This window comes from Canis lupus, chromosome 4, assembly GCF_048164855.1.
Source record: "Canis lupus baileyi chromosome 4, mCanLup2.hap1, whole genome shotgun sequence".
In the NCBI taxonomy this organism is placed as follows: Eukaryota; Metazoa; Chordata; class Mammalia; order Carnivora; family Canidae; genus Canis; species Canis lupus.
Genome location: NC_132841.1, coordinates 36,705,471 through 36,732,596, shown reverse-complemented (window position 1 = coordinate 36,732,596; position 27,126 = coordinate 36,705,471). Strand labels below are relative to the sequence as shown.

The following is a 27,126-nucleotide window of genomic DNA, read 5'->3' as shown; positions in this document are numbered from 1 at the left end:
TTTGAGCAAATACAAATTTATTTATTTTTTTTACATAAAAGCCCAGTGGTCAGGAGTCCAGGGCTGTGGCCGTACCTCAGTGATGCCCTAAGGACCCACACTCCATTTGCTCTGGTGTTCACTTCTGCCCTGGTGGCCACAGGGGGCCTCTGCATCTTTGGGGATCACCTCCACATTCCAGCAGGAAGAAGAGGGTGGGCAAACAGCCACACCAGCTGCTATCTGACGCTTTTCACTGAGAACCTCCTCAACTGACTGTCTCCAGCATCTCAGCAGGCACAACTCTCAAAGAACTACCCTACCTAAGAAGCTGGAAGATGTAGCTGAGCATTTAGCCTTCCGGCAATGGAAGAGGAGGAAGACGGGGGAGCAGTATCCAGAGTACTTGATTCAGTGATGCTGGGCTCATTTGGAAGGATGAATGTCAGTAAATATGTTGGGACAACTGGCTAGGCATAGTGGGAAAACCAGATCCCTTTATTACACCCTACACAAAAGTTAATTCCACAGAGATTACACACTAAATTTGAACAGCAAAATTGGGGGAAAAAATCTTTGGAAAAGATTAGTAAATGACATTAAAATGTAGACTGTATATCACATGACATCATTAGAAAAGCAAAAAGATAAGCATACTGAGTATCTGCAAAACACACAACCTAAGGATCACATGAAAACACATATGTCCACAAGAAAAAAGGGAGGGGCAAAAAATTAAACCATCATGGAGGAAATACAAACAGATCTTTGAGGATACAAAAATCCTTGACCTGATTAGTAGAGAAAGGCAAATTAAAACTTTTACACCTATCGGGACGCCTGAGAGGCTCAGTGGTTGAGTGTCTGCCTTTTGGCTCAGGGCATGATCCTGGAGTCCTGGGACTGAGTCCCACATTGGGCTCCTTGTGACAAGCCTGCTTCTCCCTCTGCCTATGTCTGTGCCTGTGTGTGTCTCTCATGAATAAATAAAATCTTAAAAAAAACCAAAACTTTTACACCTATCAGACTGTCAAAAAGTATACACTGACAAATATCGAGTGCTAAGAAATGGGCCAAAGGAATCTCAGTCACCATGGTGGGAGAAGAATGGATACAACCCATTTTGGAGAGCAATCGGACATCTAGTAAAACTGGAATGTAGGTAAATTACAATCTGGCAGTTCCTGCACACTTGTGCTTGGAGGGAGATGCGCTCAAGAACAGTTAGAGCAGCATTCTAAGACCAAAAACCTAGAATCCATCCAAACATCCAGCAGTGACCAAAGGGAGAGACTGGAGTCCACTCATGCCTTATCTCAGCCACGTGTAATGCAAAGATTCACAAACAATGCGCAATTTTAAGATCTGAGAAATACATCTGCGTACCATTGGTAATTTTTAAAATGCAAAATAATACTATGTACTTATGGATACATACCTCCATGGTAACATTTAAAAAAAAACACACACATTTAAAAAATCAAAATCCACAGCAATCACCTCCAAAAGGAGGGGCACATATTTAGGGCAGGGGACAAAAAGGGATGCAAGTGTGTCAGCAATATTTTATTTCTCGTGTTGCATAGCAGGCACAGGGAGATACATTTATATTTAACTTTTGTATGATGAAATAACTTGATTTTTTTAAAAAGATTTTTATTTATTCATGAGAGACACAGAGAGAGAGAGGAGAGACCTAGGCAGAGGGAGAAGCAGGCTCCATGCAGGGAGTCCGATGTGGGACTCAATCCTAGGACTCCAGGATCACGCTCTGGGCTGAAGGCAGATGCTTAACCGCTGAGCCACCCAGGCGTACCTGAAATAACTTCATTTTTAAATGCACACAGCAAAAATGTGGATTACAGCAGCATGATCCCACATGTAAGAAAAAGCGTATGTGAGAGCACACATTTAACCTTCTAGGGAAGCACCTCCAGGTATGAACTTTGAAAGAGATGCCAAGGAGACACTGACAGCTAAGAACAGACCACAACCACTTCAATATTGGCCTTCAAATCACTGGTCTAACACTGGCTGGTTCCCAAGCCTCTAAACTCATTCTAACCACCCAGTGTGGTTGTTTTAAAACTGCGATTGCCCTGCCGCCACCTGCCACCCCCCACCCCACCAATATACTCCCTTTGCCCACACCCTACTGACTTCTTAAACCCAAACTAGAGAATACAGAGGATTGACTTTCATTATCCAGGTGACTCCAATATGCAGCCAAGGGCAAGAGCCATACAGTACAGGATGCTAATCTGCCTGATAATTCAGTAATTCAGGGAAGGCCAAGACAGGGCCAAAATTAAAAGCCAAGTATGGCAAGTGTGGTGCTGATGACGGTGGTTGTAGCAGCCAGAGTTCCAGACCCAGGCCTCAGCTTTTTGTGTAGTGAGGACACAGGTGCTCTCCCTAAGGAGGGAGATGGTCAGTGAGACAGGTGCCACTCAACCTAGTGGATTTCCAGAGTCCAAGTGGTTTAAGTGTTGTGGAGAAAAATGAGTTAACACATGTCATCTGCTCAGAACCATGCCTGGCACATAGTAAGCACTCAAAGTTAGCTAATTTTCAAGTAAAGAAACCATCTTGAGAGAAAATGCTCAGTAAAATATTTCAATAAAGATCATGCTATTCTTACAGCTCCCAGCCCCATGAGAAGAAAACACAGCTCATACTTCTGTCACTGTGATCTTGTAAACAATCCTTTGACATCTAACCTGTGAAAGACAAGTATTACATATGCAGAGGACATATCGAGAAGGACAAGAGAGTGAAAAGTGGATCAATGAGGAGTCCAGGAGAGTGAAAGACTGACAGGAAAGTAACATCTCGCTCTTCACCTCATCACTTCTATCCATTTTTTATGAAAATCTAATCAAGAATGTGAATTACAGAAAGTCTCGTTATGACAGGAAAACGGGGTTGCTCTTGCTTTTTAAGATGGAGACTTAAATGTTATTTTGAGTGGGAAAATGCTGAAGATGGTTCTGGAATGGATGAGGACACACTGTTCCATGGGAGGGTGAGGGACATCTAAGAGCAGTCTGGAGAGCAGAGGCAGGCCATGGCCAGGATGGACAGACCCATGAAAGCTGCCAGATGATGGTGCTTTCTCTTCAGCTGCTGGCTGTCTTCCACCTCCAGTGCCATCTTTCTCCCTTTGAGGCATCCCAAAGGGAATACTGACTGACCCCAGCCTATCCTCCTGCACCCACAAATCCCTTCCAGCTCTTCCTGAAGCCCCCTTAGCCAGAGTTCCCTAGAGTTCACTTGGGCTTAGGTCACACCCTCCATGTGGCACCCCACATCGCCCCTAGCTGGAGTCTTCCACCCAGAGGCTCAGAGCACATGGGAGATGGCCCAGGGCCCCATCCCAGTGAGCCCGCCTGCTATGTGCCACCAGGCAAGTTTCACTTGACCTCCTAGAGCTGTGCTTCCCCACCTAGGAACAAGAGCACGGCACTTGCCTCCTGGGGCTGTGTGGCAGGGCCAAGGGGCAGAGGCTGAGAGCTGTAAAGCACTGGCCACCTGGAGGTTACTTGAAGAAAAGGAAAAGCAAACCCCTTAGGACAGTCACACAGCTGAGGTTGGTTATTTCATTTTATTTAGCCTATGGTCACATTCTGAGCCCTACCAAATTGCTCCTCCAGCCACACTTGAGGGTCGGCCTTGGGAAGCTCAGAGGGTAATAAGGCCAAGGTTCCCCAGTCAGCCTCCTCTTCTACCAACACACGCTGCACAGAACAAAATCACTGCTCACATCGTCAGGCACTTACCCCAATGTGGTAGTGTTCAAGAGCTGACTGCCAGTGTTCAAGAGCTGACTGCCAGGGCCCAGCTCCAAACACAGTTTCCTCCCTGCTCCCAAGATGCTGGGAACAGGCAAGGACCTTTGTCCGCAGCTGTGGGGATGCCAAACCCTATTCCCTAGCCCTGCAGCCTGTCCCTGCTGGGCATAAAGCAAAATGTACGAAAATACTTTTGTTTCTTTGAAACGGTTAAGAAATAAGGTCATCTTATTTTTCTTTTATAATCCCAGTAAAAAAAAGTTCACATTAGTGCCGGGGCCCAAAACTAGGCCCTTCCCTGGAACAGAGCACCGGCCACTCAGTAGAAACGCTTGTTCCGCTCCTGCCGCTTCTGAAACACTACGGCCCCCACCACAGCGCACACGATGATGCCCAAGAGTGCACACAGCAGCAGCAGGAACACCCGCCACCCGGTCAGGGGCCCACTTCGGAAGTTTCCAGTCGGGTCATCCACATTGTCTGGGGGAGAAGAGAAAGGAAGCTGAGGTGGCAAAACAGAGGTGTCAGGCAAGTCTCCCAGGAGACAGGAGAGTCCAATAGGACGGAGCAGAGTAACAGGCCACAGCCAGCCCTACTGGTGGAAGCTGTTTCCTGCTGTACCAGTGAGGGGCAGGGGAAAGGACAGAGGGATGATCCCAGTAGGATTGAGCTTCCCAGGATCAAAGTCCCAGGAGCCCTCTGCTAGAAGAAGCTGGTGAAAACTGGATTCCTGGCCTCCCCAGGAGAGCCTGAGTCTGCACAGGGCAGGCCTAACATCTGCATTCACAAACCCCACCCCAGCCCCATGCAATGGTCCAAGGTCTCCCTCTGTAGAAACACAGCTCTGGCCAAAGACTGCCCTCACACCTGGATGCATTCCATGGCTTCTAGGGGGTTACCCAGGTCTCTACTCCGGGTCCTTATGCTCCAGACACATCACTTCTTTGCCTGCTAACACCATCAACAACTGCCAGGAATGAGGCCCTGATACATGAGGTATCTCCTAGAATCCCAATCAAAGGATTCAAGTTCATCAGTCTATGGGGAATGGACTGGGGTCAGGACTCAGGTCCTTATGCCCTGTTCCTGCCACTTGGCCTCCCTCCTCAGCCATAACCCTCCACTCCTCACTGTGAGGGTGGCTCGAGCCTCCTCCCAGCCAGGCCTAGAATGCCAGCCAAGAGCCAACTTCCATCCTCCTTTCCCACACAACATGACCAGGGCAGGCCTGCTGACCTGGTCTCAACACCAGCCTCTCCCCTCCTCTGCCCCCTGGCTCTGCCTCAGTCACTAGACTAAGCCCCAGGACAGCACCTAGCCCAGGGCTGGGCAGAGAGTGGAAGCTGTGGAACCATCTGCTAAAGGAATAAAAGGATCAAAGACTCTGCAAATGAATTAATCCCTGCCTGGCCAAACTCATGGGGTTGCTCTGTAGCAGGTTTCCAAAAGCGCTCAGCAGCCAGAAACCCTTCAATCAAAGGTTGCAAAAAACATAGTGTACAGCAGAGTCTGTTTAGCCCCTGAAATGTTTACAAGCAGTTTGAATCTTAAAAAAGTGAGATGTCATGTAAAATGCTGGGTTCCACTCCAGCTCAGTCCACATGGTGACCTTGGGCTAGGCTGAGAGGCTCCTCACTGACCCCCTCCGGCCCACAGGAATGACATCAGGGCTCTTGGGGTGGATGTCCACACACACAGGATTTCACTTCAGCCAGAGCCCTTGTTCTGTGAAAACAGACTGGGGGCTAATTAGCATCATGGGAAGAATCCCAGGCGTGGGGTTTTGCAAAAAAACAAAACAAAACAAACAAACAAACAAACAAAAATAAACCTCAAGGTCAAATCTTGCCTTTACTTCTTTCTAGCTGAGGAAAACTAAAGGATCAGTTACCCTGGCTTATGGTGGGACCTACTGCCCAGGCCATTCATACCACCTACACCAACAAACTGGCCCCTCTGGCTTTACTGGCCATTAACCCAGTACCAAGCACTGGCAGAAGCAGACACCAGGTGTTCACATACCTACTCATTAGCACTGATTGCTGAGCCAAGACCCCTCCCCCAGGCCACACCCACAACTGGACTAGGCAAGAGCAAATAGACCACAGGCACTCAGCCAAGCCCCACCCAATGCCAGACCCAGGGCAGGATGGGCCTCAACCATGTACCTTTGGGTGACTTGAGGAAATTGACACTGGGCTCAATCTTGGTCCAGTCAATGTTCTCTTCGTCAGGCGTGTGTTCTACCATCAGCTGGAACAGCTTCATGGAAATGATGTCATGATTGTCTGCAGGACCAAGAGTTAGCTTTTAAGAGGCGTGGAGCCCGCCTTATGGCACATGGCCCATGCCCCTCCCCAGAGCATGACTGTTGCTCCAGTCAGGGAAAGTTGCCAGGACCCCAGGCAGAGCCCTATTCCTTACTACTGAGGGGCCTGTTTTCTTCCCAGCAACCTCCAACCACCCCCAGCAGGCAGTATTCCAGGGCCTGGAATCTCTCTCTAGAACTCAACAATAAGAAACACAGGAGGATGGGGCTCAGTGGTTGAGCATCTGCCTTTGACTCCGGTCATGATCCCGGGATCCTGGATCAAGTCCTGCATCAGGCTCCCTGCAGGGAGCCTGTGTCCTCTGCCTATGTCCCTGCCTCTTTCATGAATAAATAAATATTAAAAAAAAAAAAAGAAAAGAAAAGAAAAGAAAACCTGGGAGGAGACAGAATGGACAGAAATAAGCATGAGTTTTATACTCAAAATCACTTGGGTCTAAATCCTGAGTCAGTTTCCTTGTTTATAAATCTAGATGATAATCTCTACCTTGCCTGGTTATCATGCCAAGAAAATAAAAAAGTACATACAAAACAGAAAACAATACCCAGCGGATAGCATGTACAGAAAAGGACCTGCATATTATTCTATGGCTGGTTGAGAAGCCTGATCCTCCCAAGGGGCAGGCAGGCAGCTGCCAGGCACTCCTATCAGACACCCAAGAAGAGAATGCAGAAGAATGACTCAGCAACCAGCTGAGGGCCAGGTCCCAATACATGGGCAATGACTGTCCCCAAGGAGACCTGAGAAAGGCTCAGATCTAACCAGTATGGGCAGAAGGAAACCTCTGCTTGACAGTAAGTGATCACCCTATTTTGAGATGGGGAGGTTCAGAGCCAAGACGAGAGTCCTGGTCCCTTGATTCTAGTATCGACTCAGCTAATCAACTGGAACCTGAGGAAAAGCCTCATGTTAAGAACTCTGGAAAAAAAAAAAAAAAAAAAGAACTCTGGAGACTGGAAAAGAGAGAGCCTAAGGAGCAAGGACCTGGCCGCTGGGTCAGGCAGAGCCACGTGGGACCTGACAGCCCTGTGAGCACAGCCCCAGAGGCCCAGGGACAAGTCCTGACTCTGAAGTCAGACTGCAGTTGCCATCAGGGCTCTCCACTTCCTAGGTCTGTGAACGTGGGGAAATCCCTTCACCCCTCAGGCTCCCCATGATGTCAGGTGTATAAAAGGGAAGAGATCACTGCATCATGTGACTACCCAGGAGAGGTCTGCTGCAGAGGCTTGCATTCACAACCCTTTGATTAATGGTTAGGCACTACTATGTACACAACCATCTTTAGCACTCTACTGGACCTCTCCAAACAGCCTCAGAGAGTATCTACTGCCACAGATCTGGCTTTGTTCCCAGAACCTTCTTCTAACACAGGCTGGAATACCATCAGGTAAAGTTCCAGATAACCTGAGGGGAAAGATTGTGGTGGAACCCTTGATGAAACCAGATTGACATCCAGCTGGCACCTGATTACCAGGTCATCAACAAGCAGGTAATGATTCCCTAAAGCTGTATAACAAGGCAAAGGGACTTACTGGACCATTCTACCCATTTTTAGGTATATGATTAAAATATCCATACTAAAAACTAAAACCTCAAAAGAATTACTCTCTGGGGACCAAGTGGACCCAGAGATTTCCATAGTGAAAGAGAAGCTCCTGAACAGTGGCTGGAGTACAGGTCCTGGAAATGTCTATCCTGAGGATAAATAAGCCCTTTGATTCTATACATTCCTTCACACTTCTAGTCAATAGGAGCTAGTCCTGTACCCAGTGCCCTCTGAGGGCCTTAAGGCTTTCTGAGGATCATGGCCAATGGTCAATATCAAGTGACCCCTGTGGTCCAGTGAAGTTTGCACAGGCTGGCGGCACCCCAATGCTTACAGAGCACACTGTAGGCCCACACTGTGGGCCCTGCCTTTATGAAACTTACAGTTTGGTGAAGGGGACACAATGAAATAAATTATATGGTAGATTCCAAGACAGTTAAGGGCTATGAAGAAAAATAAAGCCAAGAAAGGTGCTAAGGAGTGCACCGGCGACTGGTGTGTGTGCAATTTTAAATAAGGGAAGCAGGGATGCCTGGATGGCTCAGTGGCTGAGCATCTGCCTTTGGCTCAGGGCATGATCCCCAAGTCCCAGGATCAAGTCCCACATCGGGCTCCCTGCATGGAGCCTGCTTCTCCCTCTGCTATGTCTCTGCCTCTCTCTCTCTCTCTGTCTATCATGAATAAATAAATAAAATCTAAAAAAAAGGAAAGAATAAATAAGGGAAGCAGAGGCACCTGGCCGGCTCAATTAGTAGAGCTTGAGACTCTAGCTTGTTGTGAATTCAAGCTCCACACTGGGTGTAGTGCTTACTTTAAAAATATATATATTTTTTTTTAATAAAAATACAATAAATAAATAAGGGAATCAGGGAAGGCCCCACTGTGGAAGTGACATCTGAGTAAGACCTGAAGGAGACATGGGTGAGGGTGAGACACAGGTATAAAAGCCTGGCAGGAGGGCACTGTTGTGGCGGAAGAACAGCTAGGGGTGATGTAAGGGAGGAGCCACAAGTCACAGGTGATGGGGTCGGGGAGGCAGTAGCACACAGGGTTCAGCAGACCACTACTAGGACAGACAGGGGCCTTGACTATGCAGGAGACAGGAGTAGTGATGAGATTTCACTCAAGCTTTAATGAACTCGTTCTGGCTGCTGAGCTGGGATAGATGGTCAGGGGCTGGTGGGGAAGAAGGGGACCATGTGGGAGGTTCATGCAGTCATCCAAGTGTGTAAAAGATGATGGCCCAAACCTGCCAAGTAATAAGAGAAGGGAGAGAAGTAGTCTGCTGCACTGACAAAACAAGGCCAGCAGGACTCACCAAAGGACAAGAGGCAGCGTGTAAGAGAAAAAAGAGAGACCACAAGGACACCAAGACTGTTTGGACTGAACAACTAGAGCAATAGAGGTGCCATTTATGCCGTGGTGGCAAGATGTGGGCTTCAGCTGTGGGCATGTGAAGGCTGAAATGCCTGTTGGGTATCCAGGGAGAGACGCTGAGCAGGCTGTTGGTGATGTAGGTCTGTAAAGGTCTGAGCTGGTGATGGAAATCTGGGATGCTGCTGCATCTGGATTCAAAGCCCCCTCGCTGCTAAAGAGAGGGGAAGATGGCTGAGGGAGTGTTCATGGAATAAGCCCCAGGTGTGCCAATATTCCCAGATGCTGGAAAGTGGTGGCAGAAACCCAGGTGCATGTGGAACCAAACAAAGGGAGTTCAAGAAAGAAAGTAATCAATGAGGTCACAAGCTTCCGACAGATCAGGGAAGGTCAAGACTGAGACTTAATGCCCTATTCATCCTAGACACTCACCAGACAGGTCACCAGTGCCAGCTGAGGCTCCAAAGTAGTAACCAGTGGGCAGGCGCACTCCCGTGATGTCAATGCAATTCTTCCACTCATTCTTGTCCTCTAGGTCAGTCATTACCTGCAGCCAGCCAGCAAGTCAAGTACACATCAGGCCCAAGCAGACCCACCTTCCTGAGCCCCCACAGACAGAGCTGGTCCCCGTCCCGCCTGCTCACCGTCAGCCGGCCCCGAGAGTAGCGCACAGCTAGGAAGGTATCATGATCACGGTTACGGAAGTCAGCCGTGCAGCCTGCCAGCTCCGTCCAGCGGCCATCTTTGCTATGGTCGTAGGACAGGGAGCCATTGTTCACCATCACCGAGATGTACGGGAACACACGCTGAGACGAAGACACCAGTTACTCCATGGCTGGCCCAGTCTGTGGGAGGCAGTAGGGGCGCCCACCACCCCAGTCCCTGGAAGCCCCTTTTGTGCTGGGACCAGGGAGAAGTCCTGGTCCCGAGCCCCCAGCCAACTGCTCAGCTGTTGCGATCCTATCTGAGGGAGAAAGCAGGCATACCTCCGTGGTCTCATCATTGGGATACGTGTCCAAGAAGATGGCTAAGCCATGGAAGTTGTCTTTGCTTCCAAACACAGGCCCTGGAATTAGAAGGAGATGCTGTCATAATGGAAGATAACAGAGTTGTCCCCCGGGTACTTGAAGGACAAAGTAACACCAGTATAGGAGGTGAAGGCAAGAGAAGTTAATCTGTGGTCATTCACCCAGGAGAGAGAAGGGATTTCTAAGGGAGGGGGAGGTGTCAGGGGTGCAGCAGGGAGGACTCAGAATCTGAAACCAGAACTGTTGAGGTAATAGCACCTGGCTGTGTGCTCGGACACATCAGGTGACAACAGGGCAGAAAAGACGCCTACAGCAAAAACCTTATCCTCTAACCCAGGGGTCGGGTCGGCAACTTTCTGTCAAGGAAACATTTCAGGCTTTGCAGACACATATGGTCTCAGTCACACAGTCTTCCTTGTTTTTGCTTTTTAAAAAATGGTAGAGGGATGCCGGGGTGGTTCAGCAGTTGAGCACCTGTCTTTGGCTCAGGGCGTGATCCTGGAGTCCCAGGATCGAGTCCCACATTGGGCTCCCTGCATGGAGCCTGCTTCTCCCTCTGTCTCTCTCTCTGTGTCTCTCATGAATAAATAAGAAGGAAAGAGAAAAAAAAGAAAAGAAAAGAAAAGAAAAGAAAAGAAAAGAAAAGAAAAAAGAAAAGAAAAGAAAAGAAAGAAGAAAGAAAAGAAACGAAACGGAAAAGAAAAGAAAAGAAAAGAAAAGAAAAGAAAAGAAGAGAAAAGAAAAGGCAGGGCACCTGGTTGGCACAGTCAGTTAAGCATCTAATTCTTAGGAGTTGGCTCAGGTCGTCATCTCAGGGGCCTGGGATCGAGCCCTGCATTGGACTCTGCACTCAGCTCTGCTTCCTCTCTCTCTCCACCTTTGTCCCTTCCCCTGGCTCAAGCAGTCTCTCTAAAATAAATAAATACATCTTAAAAAAAAAAAAAAAAGGGTATGGGGGACACCTGGGTGGCTCAGGTCGTGATCCCGGGGTCCTGGGATCGAGTCCCACATCGGACTCCCTATGGGGAGCCTACTTCTCCCTGTATGTATCTGCCTGTTTCTGTATCTCTCATGAATAAATAAAAAAAATATTAAAAAAAAAAAAAAAAGGGTGTAGCACGGTAAAACCCCTCCTTGGCTAGTGTACAATACTAGGCCACAATGGGCCACAGAATTGAGCTACAGGATCCAGTGATCCCTCTTCCTATAGGAACACTCCCCAGAGCAGACTCGAAGTCTCAGGTTTCCCCCAAAGAAGAGCAGCAGGGCCCTAACAGGAGGATGCAGAATGTCCCCACCTATACAAGCACCTACCTACCTGGCACAAGGCGGTCCCGGGTGTACCACAAGGCAATGCCGTCTCCATGGAGATTTTTCTTCCCCGTACCATGGACTTTAAAGTGGACGTGCATCTCCCAGTCCTTGAGGAAACAAGGCTGCAGGGAAAGCAGAGAGCTGCTCAGAACTCCCTGGCCCATCCTGTCAGCTAGAGGTGACCCAGAGCAGGCCCATCTCCCTTCACTGAGACTGGCACTCTTTGGAACAGGGCCAGACAGCAGGGCAAAAGGGCCACGGACCAACAGAGTCCCTACCCACCACCTCTGGCATTCTCAGCAGGAAGGGAGAAGGCTGCTGGGCCTCCCAGGTGGGGGCCACACCCCCAAGGCTGCCTGAGGCTCAGACTGCCCATCCTGGCCCCAGTCTTCTCTTGGGCCTGGCCACAGGTTCTCAATTTATGACTCACTTTCCTCAACATTAGTCAAACCTATCAGCCCTGTCTGCTCTCTATCCCCACTGCTCCTGTCCCAAAATCTTGTGGAAGGATTACTACCTCTATCTGAGCCACATATTTTATAAAACAAAAAGCCCACTTGAGACAAAATAATGTCCACAGCAGGTTAACTGGATGGTCCTGATTCACATCCAGATCTGTCGGGACTCAGAAACTTGTGCTGTGTTTTCTATGCCTCCCATGACCTTCAGGCCTTCAACACAGAGTGCAACAACTCTTTTCTGGTCTCCTACCCCCACTGTCCTCCTTTCTAACCAACCTTCCAAACTGAGGGACTCAAGCCCAGGTCTGGATTACTCTAGACCCCAAAGCTCTTGGCCAGCACACTCCCACCTCTCACAGACCCGGTCCAGCTTCAGTGCGGTGACAGTGCCAGGGCTGGGGGGCTGCAAGGGTCATGCTCTGGGGTCCCTGTGCTACTGTGATAAGAGAAAAGTCAGGTACTCCTCAGTATTCAGGAGCACCAGGGGCAGAGCTGAGCAGTGTCCACAATAAGGGGAAAGCCTGGCCAAGGAAGCTGCTCATGAAAACTAAGGTGTTGACACATACTCTTAACAAGAATCCACTTGTAAGTCTGTAGATGGGTATGGGAGCAAGTGTTTAAACAAAGGCTGATTAGAAAAGTAAACTAAAACAAGATGTTGTTGACTTATCAGATTGGCAACTATTAAAGAGATCATCAACAGCAGTGTAGACAGGGATGGAAAGAAACACATGCTCTCAAACAACCAATGGGACTGTAGATCCTCCCATCTTCGTAGGACAATCTGGTTATTGCAGCTTTTTAATGGATCAAGGTAGATCCGTTAAGCCTTGACACTTGAAGATATCAAAGATATTAAGTGACTCACCCAAGCCTGAAATTCTTCGACAAGCAGTCTTACAAATACAGTATCTGGCACACAAAAGACAAGTTTATCAACAAAAACCAAGGTGGGGGGGGGGGGCAGGCTGATGGGAACTCCAGACACTGGACTTTCAAGTAACTGGTTTTCTATATTCAAGGAGATATAAGACTGAAAACTTTGGAAAATACTTGAAATTTTAAATAATCACACTATAAGAAAATAATGTAATGTAAAAAAATACAATAACTGAAATGAATAATGTAATAGATTAAAAACAGATGAAGAGGGATCCCTGGGTGGCGCAGCGGTTTGGGGCCTGCCTTTGGCCCAGGGCGCGATCCTGGAGACCCGGGATCGAATCCCACATCGGGCTCCCGGTGCATGGAGCCTGCTTCTCCCTCTGCCTATGTCTCTGCCTCTCTCTCTCTCTCTGTGACTATCATAAATAATAAATAAAAATTGTAAAAAAAAAGATTAAAAAAAAAAAAACAGATGAAGAGAGACCCAGTGATCTCAAGGCCAATCAGACAGAAAAAAAATACCGAGAAAGTGAGAATAAATGGTAGATACAAAACTGTCAGCAACAGAGTGAGAAACTGTAAGATACATATAGAGTTTCAGAATGAGAAGTGAGAGACCAAAGGAATATTTAAAGAGATGTCCCCATACTTACCTAAAACTGATTCAAAGACATTATTCAAAGAATCTTAAATCTTATAAACCAAAGGAGATGAAAAGAAAACCAAAAAAAAAAAAAAAAAAGAAAAGAAAACCATACCTAGGCACTTTAAAAAGGGAGGAAAGAAGGAGGAAAAAAATAAAACCTTAAGAGCAACAAGAGGGGAAAAAAAACCCCATAAGATTATCTCCAAAGGAACAATTAACCTGATAAGGAACTTCTCAACAGAAATACTGGGAGCAAGAAAGTAACAGAATGAAACAGGGATGCCTGGATGGTTCAGAGGTTTAAGTTCTGCTTCTGCTTTCGGCCCAGGGCTTGATCCTGGGGTTCAAGGATCGAGTCCCACATCGGGCTCAAGGGGAGCCTGCTTCTCCCTCTGCCTGTGTCTCTGCCTCTCTCTGTCTCTCATGAACAAATAAATAAAATCTTAAAAAAAAAAAAAAAACAGAATGAAACATTTAAAAGAAATGTTACATTAAAACATTAAAAAAAATAAGAATTTTCTTATTAAAAGAAAATAGCAACCAATATAGGAGTCTATAATTAACAAATGTACCCTTCAGGAATGAAGGTAAGGGGCACTTGGGTGGCTCAGTTGGTCAAGCATCTGCCTTTAGCTAAGGTCATAATCCCAGGGTCCTGGAATCAGCCCTATATCAGGCTTCCTGCTTAGCGGGCAGCCTGTTTTTCCCTCTGTCTGCTCACCCCCTTGCGCTCTCTCCCTTTCTGTCAAATAAATAAATAATCTAAAAAAAAAAAAGTAAAGGTGGAATTAAAACATTTTTAGATAAACAAAAACATTAAAAGTTTCATTCAGGGGATCCCTGGGTGGCGCAGTGGTTTGGCGCCTGCCTTTGGCCCAGGGCGCGATCTTGGAGACCCGGGATCGAATCCCACGTCGGGCTCCCGGTGCATGGAGCCTGCTTCTCCCTCTGCCTGTGTCTCTGCCTGCCTCTCTCTCTCTCTCTCTCTCTCTCTCGAATAAATAAATAAAATATTAAAAAAAATAAAAATAAAAAAAAAATAAAAGTTTCATTCATCAGAGAAGGAAAATTATCCAGATCCAGGTGTAAAGTCAGAGATTCAGGAAGGAACATAGAGCAACCAATACAGTAAATGTGGGAGTAAAAAATCTAAATAAATATTTGACTGCAGGGTGCCTGGCTCAGTTGGTTAAGCTGACTTCTGTCCTCAGTTCAGGTCATGATCCTAAGGTCAAGCCTGGCGTCGGGTTCCCTGCTCAGCAAGGAGCCTGCTTCTCCCTCTGCCTACATCTCTGTCTCTCTCTGTGTCTCTCATGAATAAATAAACTCTTTAAAAAAAGAGAAAAGAATAAAGTAAGTGACAACAATGGGGTAATTAAAGTAGTTCAAGATCCTTGCATTGTCCAAGAAGAAGGTACACATTATCATTAGACTTTGGTAAAATATGGCTGTTTGTCTTAAACTCCAGAGTAACCACTAAAAATCAGGAAGCAAAGAACTTTCAAGCCAGCAGAAGACTAAAAATAAGATAAAAATTAACCAATCCAAAAGAAGACCACAGAGAAAAATGAACAGAGAGTAAGCAATACAAATAGAAAATAAAAAAAGAAGGTATAACCCAAATCCGGGTCACCCTGGTGGCTCAGTCAGTTAGGAGTCCAACTCTTGGTTTCAACTTGGGTTGTGGCCTCAGTGTGGTGAGGTTGAGCCCTGTGTCGGACTCTGCGCTCAGTGAGGAGTCTGCTTTAAGACTCTCTCCTCTCTCTGTCCCTCTCCTTTTCTCTCCCACTCTCTCTGATAAATAAATAAATCTTAAAACAAAAAACAAACAGGAAATGCCTGGGTGGCTCAGTGGTTTAGCGCCTGCCTTGGCCCAGGTCTTGATCTTGGAGTCCCAGCATCAAGTCCCACATTGGGCTTCCTGCATGGAGCCTGCTTCTCCCTCTGCTATGTCTCTGTGTCTCTAATGAATAAATACATAAAATCTTAAAAAAACAAACAAACAAAAAAACCCACATCATAATTATACTAAATGTGGAAGACTATATACTAATAAGCCTACATAAGATCTCTCTGTATTATTTTTTACAACTATAGACGAATTTATAATTATCTCAAAATAAATTTAATTTAAAAAGTAAATAAAAGGCAGCCCGGGTGGCTCAGCAGTTTAGCACCGCCTTCAGCCCAGGGCCTGATCCTGGAGACCCAGGATCGAGTCCCATGTGCGGCTCCCTGCATGGAGCCTGCTTCTCACTCTGCCTGTGTCTCTGACTCTCTTTCTCTCTGTGTCTCTCATGAATAAATAAATAAAACCTTAAAAAAAAAAAAAGTAAATAAAGGGACAACTGGGTGGCTCAGTGGTTGAGCGCCTGCCTTCAGCCCAGGGAGTGATCCTGGGGTCCTGGGATCAAGTCCCACAGCAGGCTCCCTGCATGGAGACTGTTCCTCCCTCTGCCTGTTTCTCTCTCTCTCTCTCTCTCTCTCTCTCTCTCTCTCTGGTTCCCTGCATGGAGACTGCTCCTCCCTCTGCCTGTTTTTCTCTCTCTCTCTCTGGCTCCCTGCATGGAGACTGCTCCTCCCTCTGCCTGTTTTTCTCTCTCTCTCTCTGGCTCTCTGCATGGAGACTGCTCCTCCCTCTGCCTGTGGCTCTGCACCACCCCCCCTCTCTCTCATGAATAAATAAATAAAATATTTTTTTAAAAAATTAAAAAGAGGGGATCCCTGGGTGGCTCAGCGGTTTGGCATCTGCCTTCGGCTCAGGGCATGATCCTGGAGTCCCGGGATCAAGTCCCGCATTGGGCTCCCTGCATGGGGCCTGCTTCTCCCTCTGCCTGTGTCTCTGCCGATCTCTCTCTGTGTGTCTCTCATGAATAAATAAATAAAATTTTTTAATAAATAAACAAAATAAAAATAACAAATAAAAAAATAATTAAAAAGAATAAAACACAGGGAATTTCTTCACAACACTGAATTCAGCAAGTTTCTTGGACAGGACTCCAGAGCACAGACAACAAAAAAATAAAGTGAATTTCATCAAAATAAAAAATTCCTGCACATCAAAAACACGGAGAGAACAAAAGGACAAACCACAAAATGGGAGAAAATATTTCCAAATCATGTGTCTCATAAAGAAGTAGTGTCTCCAGAATATACAACTGCAATAAAAAAAGAAAATTTCAAAATGAGCAAAGGACTTCACCATTTTTCCAAGGAAGAAGATAAATGGCCAATTAGCACATGAAAAATGCTCAATGTCATTAGAGAAATGCATATCAAAACCACAAGATACTCCCTCACACCCATTAGTATAGATGTCTATTATTAGAGAAAAAAAAAAAAAAAAGGAATATAACAAGAGTTAGCAAGGATCTGGCTGGCTCAGTGGGTAGAGCCTGTGACTCTTGACCTCCAGGTCATGAGTTCAAGCTTCACACCAGGTGCTGAAATTACTTAAAGAAATGAATAAACTTAAAAAAAATAAAATTAAAAAAAATTTTTTAAAGTGTTGGCAAGCGGGGATCCCTGGGTGGCACAGCGGTTTGGCGCCTGCCTTTGGCCCACGGCGCGAACCTGGAGACCCGGGATCGAATCCCACGTTGGGCTCCTGGTGCATGGAGCCCGCTTCTCCCTCTGCCTATGTCTCTGCCTCTCTCTCTCTCACTGTGTGCCTATCATAAATAAATAAAAGTTAAAAAAAAAAAAAGTGTTGGCAAGAATGTGGAGAAATTGGAACCATCATGCATTGCTGGTGGGAATGTAAAATGGTGTAGTTGCTACGGAGAACAGTTTAGTGGCTCTCAAAAAGTTAAACATGGGCTGCCTGGGTGGCTCAGTCAGTTAAGCATCTGCCTTTGGCTTGGGTCATGATCCTGGGGTCCTGGGATCAAGCACTCTAAGGGGATGCTCATCTGGGAGCTCCCTGCTCATCTGCAAGCTTGCTTCTCCTTCTGCCCCCGTCCCCTGATACATTCTTTCTCTCTCTCTCAAATGAATAAAATCTTAAAAAAAAAAAAAAAATTAAACATCGAATACCATATGACCCAGCATTTCCACTTCCTAGGTATATACTCAAAATAACTAAAAGCAAGGACCCAAACACTCACGTACACCCATGTTCATAGCAGCATTACTCACAACAGCCAAAAGGTAGAAACAACCCAACCATCTAACAAGTAAATGTACTAACAAAATGTAGTGAACACACACAGGAACAATTATTCAGCCATAAAAAGGAATGAAGTACTGATACATGCTACAACATGAACCTTGAGCTATGCTCATTGAAATAAGCCAAACATACAATTATTCTATGATTTCATTAAATGAGGTCCCTAAAAGAGTCAAATTGAGACAGGAAGTAGAATATTGCTTACCAGGGGCTGTGGGGACCAAGGAATAAAGTCACTGTTTAAAGAGTACCGAATTTGTTTAGGAAGATAGGAAAATTCTGAAGATAGACGTTGGTAATGGTTTTCCAAGGTGAATGTACTTACCACCACTCAACTATACACTTAAAATGGTTAAGATGGTAAATTTTATGTTTATGTACATTTATAATAAAAAATGTGGGTTTTTTTGGATGTGCAGATACATAAATAATCAATTTTTGTAGATAGCCATTACATTTTTAAACACCATTTAAATGCTAATGAGTATCCTACTGAAGAGAAAGTTTTCATAAATTAAATGACTTAGAAGTAGGGCAAAAAGATTAAAATGACAAATTTTGTGTTTTACCACAATAAAAATAAACCAATAATCCCCTGAAAGCCTAACTATATGTTTACAAAATACAACTCTTAAAACATAAAGAAGTGGGAAAAAAGGAAAAGGGCAGAAAAAGATACAACATGCAAATGCTAACCAAAAGCAAGCTTGTAATAAATAAATTAAATAAATAAGCAAGCAAGCTTGTGCAGCTATACCAATAAGAAAGTTTAAAAGGGGACTTTCGGGATCCCTGGGTGGCGCAGCGGTTTGGCGCCTGCCTTTGGCCCAGGGCGCGATCCTGGAGATCCGGGATCGAATCCCACGTCAGGCTCCCGGTGCATGGAGCTTGCTTCTCCCTCTGCCTATGTCTCTGCCTTTCTCTCTCTCACTGTGTGCCTATCATGAATAAATAAAAAAAATAAATAAATAAATAAAAATAAAAGGGGACTTTCTAATGACCATTTCTTTTTTTTTTTTTTTCCTAATGACCATTTCTTAATGAACAAAAGATTTCATTTGCCAGGAAAATTTTGGCCTCAAAAATCTATAAAGCAGAAACTGACAGGATTACAAAAATAAAAACAAATCCAGAAACCAATTTTAACATACCTCTCTCAGCAGTTGATAAAAACAAGCGAAAATGTCAGGAAGAATATAGATATTTGAACATAGTCAGCAAATCTGACCAAGGACCTAAACAGCACTATACTTCAACCTGCTGAGAATCCACATTCTTTGCAGACATACAAAGAAATTTTTCCAAAAATCTGACCATTTGCAAGACTCAAAAGACTTCCAAGGATAGAAAGAATAGATTATATTCTTTGACCATGATAAAATCAAACTAGATATTAATAAATTTTTAATAACTAGAAAAGCCCTTATATCTTTGAAAAAACTTAAATAATCTCACCTCTACAAAAATCAGCCCAGAAACCAGATTTCAAATAGTCTTGGTGCCCAGGAGTTTTCTGCACCTGGGGAGAACACACTGAGATAAGACCCCCCACGCTGGTACAAGGTGTGCCTTCCAAGCATAAGGGCATCTGTGACCACGGAGATGAGAAAGGAACACCTACCTACCCTCCTGCCCCTCATATGTTTATAGGGAAAGGAGTTTCAGGAAAGAGTACACTTCAGTTGAAACCTGGAAACGGATTCCTACAGGACTACCCAGGCTTTAAAAGTCTCTGCATATAGCAGATTGAAGACTGCAGATCGGTGGAGGGAAATAGCAAGAGAGAGAGACAATATAAAACCTCTCAAAGAATTTAAGCAGGTGCAGGTGAGGTACCAGCTGAAAGTGATTTAGAAGTTGCTTTTGGAGGCAGAACATGACATGGCCATGGTTTTCCATCCTTACTGCAAAGCCGAGCCCTTTGGGAAGCTCAATAATCTTAATGCTCTGGCCCGTCCTGGGGCGAACTAAATCAGAACCACATGGCAATCATAAAGCATTTTACAGTTAGTGGCTTCCAGGTCTTTGCTCAAAACAGCTGGAAGGCAAAGCTAATCCAACAGTCATCATGAAACATTTTGATGAAAGATCACTACGTGATTTTGGGTTTTTAAACCTTAAGAAATTTAAAATATTGAGTAGCCCTGCTATAACAAAACTCCCTACATCTCCATCTACTATCTAAGTGAACACACATTGTCAGCATTACATCTATAAAAACAAAAAGCAGAAGTGGTTCTGAGGCCTGTCTCATTCTGATAATAATAGCCATCCAGATAGGGATAGGGGGACAACAGCTTATTGGGATGTTTATCAATAAATTTTTATTTTAAAATAATTATCAGGATGCCTGAGTGGCCTAGTGGTTGAGTGTCTGTCTTTGATTCAGGTTGTGATCCCAGGGTCCTAGGACTGAGTCCAGCGTTGGGCTCCCCGCAAGGAGCCTGTTTCTCCCTTTGCCTATGTCTCTGACTCAGTCTCTGTGACTCTCATAAATAAACAAAATATTAAAAAATAAAATAATTATCAAAAAATTGTGTAATGCATTTATTTTGACCAGTTGTATATTAATAATTATAATATTCCCCCCTAAAACTGGTAAAACTTAGTTTCAAGATCCCAACAAAGTTAAGAGGTTTAAAGTATTACATTTATTTTAATTGCAGAGAAATAAGAGAAGTTAATCAATAAGAGACTTTCAAGCATTATATATGCTGCATAGGACAAAATTCTGTGTGGGATGAAATGAAAATTCTAATTCAATAAAAAATAAACTGATATATAATTTGGGTTGATTCATAGTGTTTAAAACATACAGTGGATATCAAATTGAAATATTTAGATTCCACCGAATATACTGAAGAGTACTGAATAGTTTCATTTAAAAATGGCAATATTTGGGGGCTCAGTCAGTTGAGTGTCCAACTCTTGATTTCAACTCAGCTCTGGTCATGATCTCAAGGTCCAAGGTCGTACTCCCTGCTCAGCTTGGAGTCTGCTGCTCAGCTTGGAATTTGCTGAAGATCCTCTCTCTCCCTCCCCCTTTGCCCCTCCCTCCACGGGGCGGGGGAAGGGGGGCACACGCTCTCTCTCAATACATACATACATAATAAAATCTTTTAAAAAATAAAATGGCAATTTTTAAAAAAGATTTAATTTATTCATAAAAAAAATAAAGTTATTTATTCATGAGAGACACACACAGAGAGAGAGGCAGAGACACAGGCAGAGAGAGAAGCAGGCTCCATGCAGGGAGCCGTTGTGGGACTTGATCCCGGGACTCCAGGACCACGTCCTGGGCCAAAGGCAGATGCTTAACCGCTGAGACATCCAGGGACCCCCAGAATGGCAATATTTAAAATACACTGGAAACTACATCCTTTGCAAACATTTAAACTTAAGAAAAGCAATTTTGGATATCAATTTTTAAAAAGGGCAAGAGGGTATATACTTTCAGATAGTACATCAGCCAAAGAAGCTTAAATGCCATTCTGCAGCTTCCACACAAGGCTCCTCAAGATGGGGCCCAATTAGCCCCTTGGGCTTCCAACTCTCCTGTGCTCCAGCCATCAGACTCTTGGGAGTTCCAGTCACCTTGGGGCCACTCCTTGGTCTGGACTGCTCAACCCCCAAACAGCAGAAGCTACGTATTCTTTGCTCAGTCAACAGCAGGTGCTTAGGAATGCTTGCTAATTCAGTGCCCGTCCCAGAGTGATGGGGGACAAAGAGAAGTACAGAAAGCACCTCTTAAGTCCAATAAAGAGATGGTTCTTGGGGAAACACTAGGCAGAAAATTCTGAGTTCCAAGAAATTTCTTTCAGGAATTACAGGAAACAGAGGTGCCTGGGTGGCTCAGATGGTTAAGCATCTACCTTCCACACAGGTCGTGATTCCAGGATCCTGGAATGGAGCCCCATGTCTGGCTCCCTGATCAGCAGGAATCTGCTTCTCCCTCTCCCCTTGCTGGTGCTCTCTTGTGCACTCTCTCTCTCTCTCCCCCTCTCTCTAAAGTAAATAAATTCTCCAAAAAAAAAACAAAAAACAAAAAACAAAAACAACAACAAAAAAAAATTACAGGAAACACTCCAACCCTTTCAAGAATATCTGCAGGGCCAAATAGGAAAGTCTCTAGAAGTGAATGGAGACATGGGAGAAGGAAGATAATTATATCCCAGACTGAAAATTTCAGAATTCTTTCAGCATCACCATGCCACTGACAATGCTGACCAACAGCTACCTACAACCATAATTAACTTGTAGCTGAACCAATTTCTAAAAGTTCCAGCACTATATGTACCTTATTTAAAAAGTAATAAAATCAATGCCATACCAAACTCACTTCCATAAAAAATGTAACACATTAGGGATCCCTGGGTGGCGCAGCGGTTTGGCGCCTGCCTTTGGCCCAGGGTGCGGTCCTGGAGACCCGGGATCGAATCCCACATCGGGCTCCCGGTGCATGGAGCCTGCTTCTCCCTCTGCCTGTGTCTCTGCCTCTCTCTCTCTCTCTCTCTATCATGAATAAATAAACAAAATTAAAAAAAAAAGTAACACATTATAATTTTAAAAATTTATCTGAAAGGCCTAAGACAGAATAATGTGACAGGATGTGACTTGGAGATAAAGTTGTTAATGAAATACTGAGTGGGTGGCTCTCAAGCAGAGACACACCAGACGAGAAAGAACTAAGCAAGCATGAAGAGCCAGGAGGCAGTGTCCCAGACAGAGGGAACAACAAAGGCAAAGGTCCTGAGGCAAGAAGGCAGCCAGAGAGGCTGGAACAAAACCACCATTATTAACAGAGATGCCAGAAGCCAGACTGTGTAGACATGATGCTTATTTGTCCCTTTACAGGTGACCCCAAGCTCTGAGGATGAGAGTGAAAGCTGAAGAAAGTAACCCAGATGCCCCTAGCAGAAAGGAGAGAAGGAGCAGAAGAGACAGGCAGCTGAGGCAACATAAGGACAGTGTGGGCTCCCAGAACTAAATGGGGAAGCCATCCAGAATGGACCAGGGTGATGGAGAAAACTAGGACAGTGGCCAACAGCTTAAGCTCACAGAAAGTAATGTTATCAGGCAGGCTAGAGTAGGAGCAGTTTCTGCCCCACGCTGTGACCCAGCCCAAAATTAGTTCTCTTTCACTCCTTTCCGGACCTTGACTTCCTCAGTGTGGAGTCTATGTAGCACCTGATCTTGGCCACTGGTCATGTATGACATGCTAGTGACGCCTGAGGCTCCCTAACCTCTGGAGTAAAGGTCACAAAAATAAAACTGCCAACAAGTCCAGCTCCTCTATACCAGTGATGACAAGACCCTCAGTGAAGCACTGGGGAAGTGGACTAAGTCTGCAAGTATTTCTAAGGGACTCCTCCACTGTCCAGGGGGAGGGAGGGGGGCACGTGAAGAAAGTAAATTGCTGGGCTTAGATATCAGACAGATCAAAATTTAAATGCCGTTTATACCATTCACTGTCTGTGTTAGCTCTGCATAAAGCCATGACAGCGATCTAGTTCAAACAGCCTTTTGAAAATTAAATGCAATAGGGCATTTTGTGATCAGCGCTTAACACACACAAAATATCCAATAAAGATTCCATCTGTTCCATCTACCCCATTATTGAGAGTTCAATGCACACAGCCTGAGAGCTCCACTGTTTATCAGCTATGTGACTTTGAGTAAGGCACTTTCAACTGAGCCTTAGCTTCGTTCGTAAAGCGGAGATAACATCGCTTACTTCACATGGCTTTCGAAGAAACTAAATGAGAAAGGTGTGAAGGGTCAGGAGCAGCTCCTGACACACAGTAACTTCAAAGTCGCTTCAAGTTACTGGTGAGAGTTCCCAAGATGAAAACCTTAGGGGGAGGGGTGGAGGGCGCAAGCCTTCAAACCGAGCTCAGGTGTGTGGGTGCTGTGGAGACTGGGAGTAGCGGCTACTCAGGGTACACCTAGCGTCCTGGGAGCCACTCACCTGGTGGTTCCAGATAGAGCCCTCTTTGCTGCGCTCATCCGGGGTCAAACGCACGTACTGGCTCGTGAGTATAGTGCTGCCTTGAAAGTCCCAGAGGGGCATGGAGCTGGAACCGACCCCTGCAGGCAGAGACGGGCGTAGACAGGCGCGGTGAGAGGCCACGCCGGGACCGGCCTTGCCAGAGGCAGGAAACCCACTGACTGAGGTGCTTCGCTCAGGGGAAAGGAAATCCCTTCGCCCAACCCTGTCCAGCCTCGCCCTCGCTGCACTCATTCCCACCCCAGGCCTCACCTTGGTAGGGCTTGATAAGCGAATGCTCCCGCTTGAGGTGTTCACTGTTACCGTCAGTTATATCAGCAACAACCGGCCCCAGCAACAGGAGAAGAAATAGAGGTGTAGCGGGGCCAGGGCCGGGGCCGGGAAGCCCAGGCCTCCCCAGGCACCGCCGGCCCCAGCCCCAGCGCCAAATCCAGCCTTCCGCCGCCATTCTCCGTTCCTCTCGGCCACTTCCGCCCTAGGACTTCCGCCTTCCGGGTGTCCCATCTAATGTCCTCCGGCCGGAAACCCTTCAACCCTAGTGTCACCGGAAAGCTAAAAAAGCAAAGCTTCGCGGCCGAAGGGAAGATGGCTTTATTTACTGAGCAGCCCCTCGATCTGGTCAAGTACTGTTCCATTTCCTTGGCAGCTCCGAGGAACCCACCGGCCAGCCTCAGCAAGGAGTTCTTACGACCGACAAGAGATGCAACCAATCATGGAACAGCACGTTAGGCTTGTGAGCCAATGAGAAACAGAGGGATGGTTTGACTAGGGGCAGCCCGGAGGGCGTCTGCGAAGCGAGGCATGCTGGGACTTGTAGTTTTGAGGGGGGCTTTTCGCGCGGGCTGGGTAGACGAAGACTGTAACGACCTCCTTGGAGTAACGTTTCCCAGTCTTGGGGGAAAGAATGCAGAATGGAAGGCGGAGGCCTGAATTCTAACTCCCGCGACCCTCGTATGCACTGAGTGGCCTGGCTGGCCTGTCCGAAGCCGCCGTCACTGGCCCTACCTCTCTCCTGGCTTCATGCCCTTGGAGATGTAGAATTCCCAGTTGAGGGCTTACACTACTCCCGAATCAGTCGGGTTTAATCAGGAGGAGCAGACCCGGGTCCTGTCCCGGGACACCAGTTGGGACCCATCCGCATTCAAACTGTTTGAGTGCTGCCCACTGCACCTGCAGCAGCCACGAATGGTCCAGGAAAGCGGCCTGTGGACCAGAGGTCAAAATCTGCTGGCCCACAGCCGTATAGAGTTCTGTTTTACCTGCTCGTGCTATTTCAATACAACGATTTAAATACAATATTTATATATTTTTAAATGTTTTAAAGATTTTATTTGCTTGGGCAGCCAGGGTGGCGCAGCGGTTTAGCGCCGCCTTCAGCCCAGGGCGTGATCCTGGAGACCCTGGATCGAGTCCCACGTAAGACTCCCTGCATGGAGCCTGCTTCTCCCTCTGCCTGTGTCTCTGCCTCTCTGTGGGCTGAAGGCGGCGCTAAACCGCTGAGCCACCCGGGCTGCCCCCAAAAAAGATTTTATTTACTTAAGAGAGAGCCAGAGTGCACGCGCACACATGCGCACATGCGGAGCGGAGCGCGGGGCAGAGGGAGAGGGAGAAACGGGCTCCTCGCTCAGCAGGGAGCCAGATTTGGAGCTCCATCCCAGGATCGTGACCCCAGCGGAAGGCAGCCGCTTATCCGACTGAGCCACCCAGGCGCCCCTTGGTATTTTCAAACCGACAGACTTATCAGAAATCCAAATTTCTAGGTTTTCGGGAAAATCCTGAAGGTCCAACCCCACTAGGCCCCGCAAAAGCCTTCCTCTGCTGACCTAGCCTCCCTGCTGGCCAAATGATAGCACCTGCTTGGCCCCTTTAGCTATTTGAGTAAATAACCCCTGTTACAGTGGAGAGGGAGTGTCATTTATTGCTCCTTTATTTCAAGAAGCTGCCCTTTTGAATGAATGAACATATTCAAGAATAAGTGCTGAGACATCTTTTCTGGATCACCTGTCTTTAAGTAGCTTATTAAAGTAATAGTCTTATATGTAATACAGACATATAATACAACAAAAGTCCCCTGCCACTCCCCTCTCAAAGAGTATTCCCTTCCAGAGATTTATATCTATACAAACAAGAATATGTACATTCCACTAGACCTGGAGGAAGGCTGGGATATTTTTCAGTTAGGGTCACCTCTGAAACCCCAGCATCTAAGAACCTCACTTGGCACAAAGGAGGTGATTAATAAGTAATTAGTAAAAATATGAATATTTGTTCCAGAACCTAGAATTGGGTCATGAAGAATGAGTAGGAGTTTCCCAGCAAGGGGAAAGGCATTATCAGCAGAGGGAACAGGAGATGTAAGGACCCAGAGGGATGCCTGAGAGCATATGGGATGAAAGCAGTTCGGAATGGCTGAGGGGAGGGAGAGTGTAGCTGAGGCCAGAACTTAAAGGGCCTTCAATTTCCAGCTAAGGAACATGGCCTTTTTCCAGAAAGCAATGGGATGGTTTTAAGCATGGGAGTGACCAGCATGGATTTCTTTGGCTATGGTGAGAAGATATTGGAGGGGGGTTACCCTCCCAAGATGGGGAGACTGAATAGAAGGTCATTATGACCAGATGAGAGATACCAAGACCTAAGCCAGGGAAGTCTCCAGAGGGAAGGGGCATCAGATGTCCCACAGAACAACTAGATATCAGTACTTGATATCTCCCTGTGGGAAGCCTGGGAGAGAGCAGTCGAGAGCAGTGTTTTGAGGGCTGGAGGTACCCTACCGCTCTCTTGGAGAGGAGAAAACCTGATAAGGACTAAGAGAAAATGGGAAGTCCCAGGGTTGGCCGGGGTAATGGTCAGAGCTGAAATTGGCATCCATGGTGGAAAGGTGAGGAGAGGAGGAGATGACCTTACTGGAGGTCAGAGTCTGTCACAGGGCCCTAATACAAAGCTCCTGTCTCCTTCCTCCTGTGGCTTCACAATCCCTCACTCTTCTACATTCAGCCAGCTAAGGGTAAAAGAGACAATGTGGAGGTCATATATTATATAAAAGTCGTGGCCCAGAAATGGCACACATTTCATTCATAATTTAATTGATGGGACTAGTCATAAGGCCACACCTGACTGCAAGTGAGCCTGGGAAAGTAGTTTAACCATGTGCTCAGAGGAAGAGGACGTGAATTTGTGGTGAAGAGTCAGTTTCTGCCACTGAAGGGTTCAAGTCACAGCCTGAAAAGGACAGTAGGATAGAGGATAGAAAACAGAAGAGGGGCTCAAAGCAGGACGGGGAGTGACTTGAGGGCAGTAAGCCCATACTTAAGGTAAAACACAAGTCCTGTAGTGGGTGCATGCCGTGTATGAAAGTAGCAAACTGAGGACTCTGGCTAAGAGCCCCAAGTTCGGCTGACCCTGGGCCGGGGCTGGGAGGCAGCATGTCATTCTTCAGCTGACGGTACTACACCAAGGTGGGATTTTTACTTGAGAATGAATGCACAGGTGTCACACATAGATGCAATCGATCCATTCCCCTGCTCCGGGGAGAAGCATGTGCATACCTATTCGCACATATCGCCGGGGGAGCTGAGCATCTATGTGCCTGTATAC

At 46.2% G+C, this 27,126-nt stretch overlaps 1 protein-coding gene across 2 annotated transcripts; it reads right to left on the bottom strand.

Moving 5' to 3' along the window:
* LMAN2 (lectin, mannose binding 2) lies at nt 1–24,130 on the bottom strand. 2 transcript variants are annotated; one of them, XM_072824005.1, is made up of 8 exons: nt 23,785–24,120; nt 23,494–23,612; nt 11,367–11,484; nt 10,007–10,086; nt 9,665–9,826; nt 9,453–9,567; nt 5,939–6,058; nt 1–4,250 (listed from the first exon to the last, which is right to left on the bottom strand). In XM_072824005.1, exons 1-8 carry the CDS (start codon nt 23,978–23,980, stop codon nt 4,090–4,092), a joined length of 1,071 nt encoding a protein of 356 aa, XP_072680106.1. In that variant the 5' UTR covers nt 23,981–24,120; the 3' UTR covers nt 1–4,089. The 2 variants fall into 2 exon arrangements, with proteins under 2 accessions (XP_072680106.1, XP_072680107.1); XM_072824006.1 differs by lacking the exon at nt 1–4,250 and adding an exon at nt 5,458–5,495 and having other exon boundaries at nt 23,785–24,130.
* Nucleotides 24,131–27,126: the final 2,996 nt, after the last annotated feature.

Bases quoted from the DNA above. Each gene is read 5' to 3' on its own strand.
- LMAN2 (XM_072824005.1), bottom strand. From the start codon at position 23,980: ATGGCGGCGGAAGGCTGGATTTGGCGCTGGGGCTGGGGCCGGCGGTGC. The intron at 10,087-11,366 runs GTAGGTAGGTGC...TTCTAATTCCAG, and splicing joins CCGGGACCGCCTTGTGCCAG to GGCCTGTGTTTGGAAGCAAA. The intron at 9,827-10,006 runs GTATGCCTGCTT...TCTTCGTCTCAG, and splicing joins CCAATGATGAGACCACGGAG to CGTGTGTTCCCGTACATCTC.